The sequence below is a fragment of the Protomyctophum parallelum genome (genome assembly GCF_964188405.1).
Source record: "Protomyctophum parallelum genome assembly, chromosome: 15".
NCBI classification, from domain to species: Eukaryota; Metazoa; Chordata; class Actinopteri; order Myctophiformes; family Myctophidae; genus Protomyctophum; species Protomyctophum parallelum.
The window spans coordinates 9,235,973-9,239,992 of NC_139710.1; the positions used below are offsets into that span (position 1 = coordinate 9,235,973).

The window sequence follows — 4,020 nt, forward strand, 5'->3', positions numbered from 1 at the left end:
TAAAACAATTCTGTATGTCTCTGCAACTCTCAAATTGGATGATTTGAGGCATTTTGTTCCAAAAATGTGTTTTGCAAAAATCCACCTGTTGGTGGCCAATGTGAAAAGAGTGGGATATATTCCTCAGTTTAGTAGGAAAGTCTGTGAAAGATTTCACGTAAATTGCATGCTGCGTTCTTGATTTGAGGGTTTTTTGTTCAAACCAGGCCAATTAGGATGGAATATGAAATATCGGACAGATCCGTCTTGAACACATGACTATAGAGATAGTGTGTAACGATTTGCGAGATTTTGGACAGAATCTAATTTTTTCTTTTCTTCAAAAGTCGGCCTCCTGGTGGTGCTATAACAGGCCGTTCTGGAAGATTTGGGGCAGAGGTTCATGTTGGCAATTGGCATCCAGGGAGTGTGTGAATTTATTTTTGGCATGGACTGGGTTAACGGTGGAGACAATAAGCTCTCAAGCTTCTTTGTGTTTTATCCTTTTGACATATCGTATTATACATGTACCAGTATATACTGTATGTTAGTATACCGGTATTCATTTTTGTCAATAAACAAATCAAACAATAAACAATCAATCAATCAATCAATCAATCAATCAATCAATCAATCAATCAATCAATCAATCAATCAATCAATCAATCATTGTACGATGTAGTTCAGTATATAGGGCATAAGAGGTAATGACTTTCAGGTCATTACAGTGGCAGCAAACCCCAACTCAAAACATGACATGGCCAATATCTACAATTGCTGTAATAGTCGACTTACATCTCTCTTTCTCTCATCTCCATTTTTCAGTAAAGACTATCCAGTGGTCCCTCGCAGCACAGCCCGCCAGAGAGTGTGTTCTAGTGGGAGTCCCTTTGCTGGTGACGGTGGGGTTCTGGGAGGTTCCCCCGAGGCCATCCGATCCCCATACCCCTGTGACGTAGGCCTGAGCAGCGGCAGCAGTCCTCCAGCAGCCTCCTATGGCCAAACCCACCCTCCCCTGCAGCACCACCCACAGACGCAGGTCTACCACTACACCAAGAGGAAAGGTACAGTGAAACTGCTGACAAGCTTTACAGTGCATTGACCATATTCACATTATTATGGCCAATATAAAAGCATTCTTTACAGTATTAAAAAAGGATGATCTCTATACATTAGAGGGAAAAAATGTGTAATTTACAACATACAGCAGGTCATTGTCTCCACCAGGCCGAAGGCATGGGGAGAGAGTATGTTTTGCACTCCGTCCGTGTGTCTGTCCGTGTGTGTGTGTGTGTGTGTGTGTGTGTGTGTGTGTCCGTCTGTCCGTCCGTCTGTTACCAGCTAATCCCCGGCACCGAACCCAGTCAATGCCAAATTTTGCACACTCCCTAGACGCCAACGATGAACCGCTGCCCCAAATTTTCCAGAACGGCCTGTTATAGCGCCACCAGGAGGCTGACTTTTGTAAAACACATTTTTGGATATCACGCCTCCAGATTCTGTCCAAAAATCCCGCAAATCGCTACACAGTATTTCTATAGTCATGTGTTCAAGACGGATCTGTCCGATATTTCATATTCCATCCTAATTGGCTAACATTGGCTTTAAAAAATGTCAGGATTGGCCCGTTTTGAACAAAATGCCCCAAATCATGAACGCAGCGTGCGATTTACGTGAAATCTTTCCTACTAGGCTGAGGAATATATCCCACCCTTTTTGTCCTGTTATAGCGCCACCAATTGGATTTTGCCATGTCTGTCTGTCTGTCTGTCTGTCTGTCTGTCTGTCTGTCTGTCTGTCTGTCTGTCGTTCTTTCTGTCTCTCACACACTCTCTCTCACTTTCTCTCTTTCCCTCAGTAGTGGAAGAGAGCTGTCCCTCAGTAGACCACCCACATCAGTACAAGAAGCCATTCGTTGATGGCTCACCAAACGAGGGAGAGTCTTACTACCACCCCTCATCCTACCGTCCTCCCCCTCCGCCTGGCCTGCCCAATAATCCTCCCCTGGGTCTCACTGACTCCCCCTACAGCTCAGACATGGGACAGCGTCAGGCGTGTATGTTTGCTGGCTCCGAACCCAGACTGGAGGATCTCAGCTGCACTTCATGGTCTTACACATGTCCCTTGCCCGCTGCCATGACTCCTATCGAACCCTACCCACCATACGCCCCTCATCCCCCCTTCAGCTCCAGCCCGCAGGGCTCTAGGCTCAGTGCCATGGCCCACCAGGGCTCTCCTCCACTTGGGGAGCCGCTGCCTCATGACCCCTACCAGACACAAAGCTCCGGACCTCCATCTCAGACCCACCAGAACATCCACAGCAGACAGCTCAGCCCTCCGCTCAGAGAGTATCCCCGCTACACCCCCAACCTGTCCCCTCCTCTCTACCACACACTAGACACACACACTCCCATCAGGGGAGGCGTCCCAGAGTGGAGCTCAGCATCCTAATCGGACCAGACCAATATTGGACACCTGCATTTCCAGCACCCTTGCTGCTGTTATGACAGAAGATGCTGCACCACACTGGGATTGAATACGATATTAATTTTGTAACATAATTGTGAAAAGTGTGGTATTGTGCCATGTGAAGAGGGTGCATTTGCCAGTTGTGTTGCGTCTCCATTTGTGCTGGATGGAACCATGGATTGCTACAGATAATTTGCTCCTTTTTTACTTGGATATACAATCTGATGTACAGTATGTTCCACAAAACAACAAACAGAGGTGTGTGGTCCATTAGGTTTCCTTCCATACCCAGACTGACTGATGGCGTTCAATATTTGCACTTTGAGACCTGTCAGGCTTTAACATCAAAGGTGCTGCTTTCCTGTCTCACTCATTCACAGGTCTCAGCATTGTGAAGGACGTCTACTGTGACCCACCATCTGACAAGCAGTAACTTTTACTGACTGAACAACATTTTGGCTTTTAACAGTAGAGCCTGAGGCAGACATTTCTTATTTTATTTAGAGGTGCAAAACACAGCTCCTTGCTAAGTCTCTTTTTGAAGGACAAAGCCACGAGTTTGTGTGTGTGTGTGTGTGTGTGTGTGTGTGTGTGTGTGCGTGCGTGCGTGTGTGTGTGCGTGCGTGCGTGCGCGCGCGTGCATGCATGCGTGCGGGTAGCCCGTGTCAACTTAGCTCGTGACTGCTATGAGCTAATTCCCAATGAAACAGGCAGTAGTGGCTGCAGGCATTAGGCATTGCAACACGGAGAGAAACAGTTTGTTTAGATCACACTACAGGCTGAGCGACCTGTACACACACAGTTATCATTGCATTCTGGGTAGGACAGCTCAGAGTCAGCATCACACAGCTGTCACTGTCCTCTCAGTCACCCCAATCTGACCAATCAGCACTCTGTTTTTCCTGTGAGCCAACCAATCACCTGGCACCACTCTTTTATCCCTGGTTGATCAGTCACCTGTGTTCTTTTTGTAGGTTAGCCCATTTTGACTTCTTAGTGAATGATGTGAGAGGATTGCTCAGAAAACATGCCAAACAGGGTAATCACATAAATGTGATAACTATGATGAACCAACTAATTGTCTTTGTTTTCTTTTTATCCAATCCTGGTATTACAAATATTTGTTTTTAATATACCATCTATTTTATTTTTTAGGTGTTTACCATTACCTCCTTTACCTCTACAGAAAGCTATTTCTACAACGCAAAAGAGTATACCATGCTGAGAAGTAGTTACCGTACTTAATGTTTTTATGATCCTATTTTTGCCCAGGTGTTTTATATGCAGCAACATGTGAAAAGGCCTTCTTGCTGTCAGCCATTACTGTTATTAGTACAAAGAACAAAGAAGTCATTCCTCATCATTCCTTTGTGTGAGTGTGTGTGTGCGTGTGTGTGTGCGTGCGTGCGTGCTTGCGTGTGTGTGTGTGCGTGTGTGTGCGTGTGTGAGAGAAAGATTATGGTGTGTGTGTGTGTGTGTGTGTGTGTGTGCATGCCTGTGTGTGGTGCGTGCGTGCGTGTGTGTGATGCGTGCGTGCGTGCGTGACAGTGCACATGAGAGAGAGCGAGAGAG

General features: G+C 46.2%; 1 protein-coding gene across 1 annotated transcript in view; it reads left to right on the top strand.

Annotated features, from left to right (window-relative positions):
- Positions 1 to 2,430, top strand: part of LOC310872229 (T-box transcription factor TBX5-like) — a gene marked incomplete at both ends in the record, with an annotated part of 9,049 nt that extends 6,619 nt beyond the window's left edge. Inside the window, 2 exons of the mRNA XM_083783986.1 lie at positions 805 to 1,043; positions 1,841 to 2,430. Of these exons, the coding sequence (XP_083640112.1) occupies positions 805 to 1,043; positions 1,841 to 2,430 (829 nt within the window). The remainder of the gene's footprint in view (positions 1 to 804; positions 1,044 to 1,840) is intronic.
- Positions 2,431 to 4,020: the final 1,590 nt, after the last annotated feature.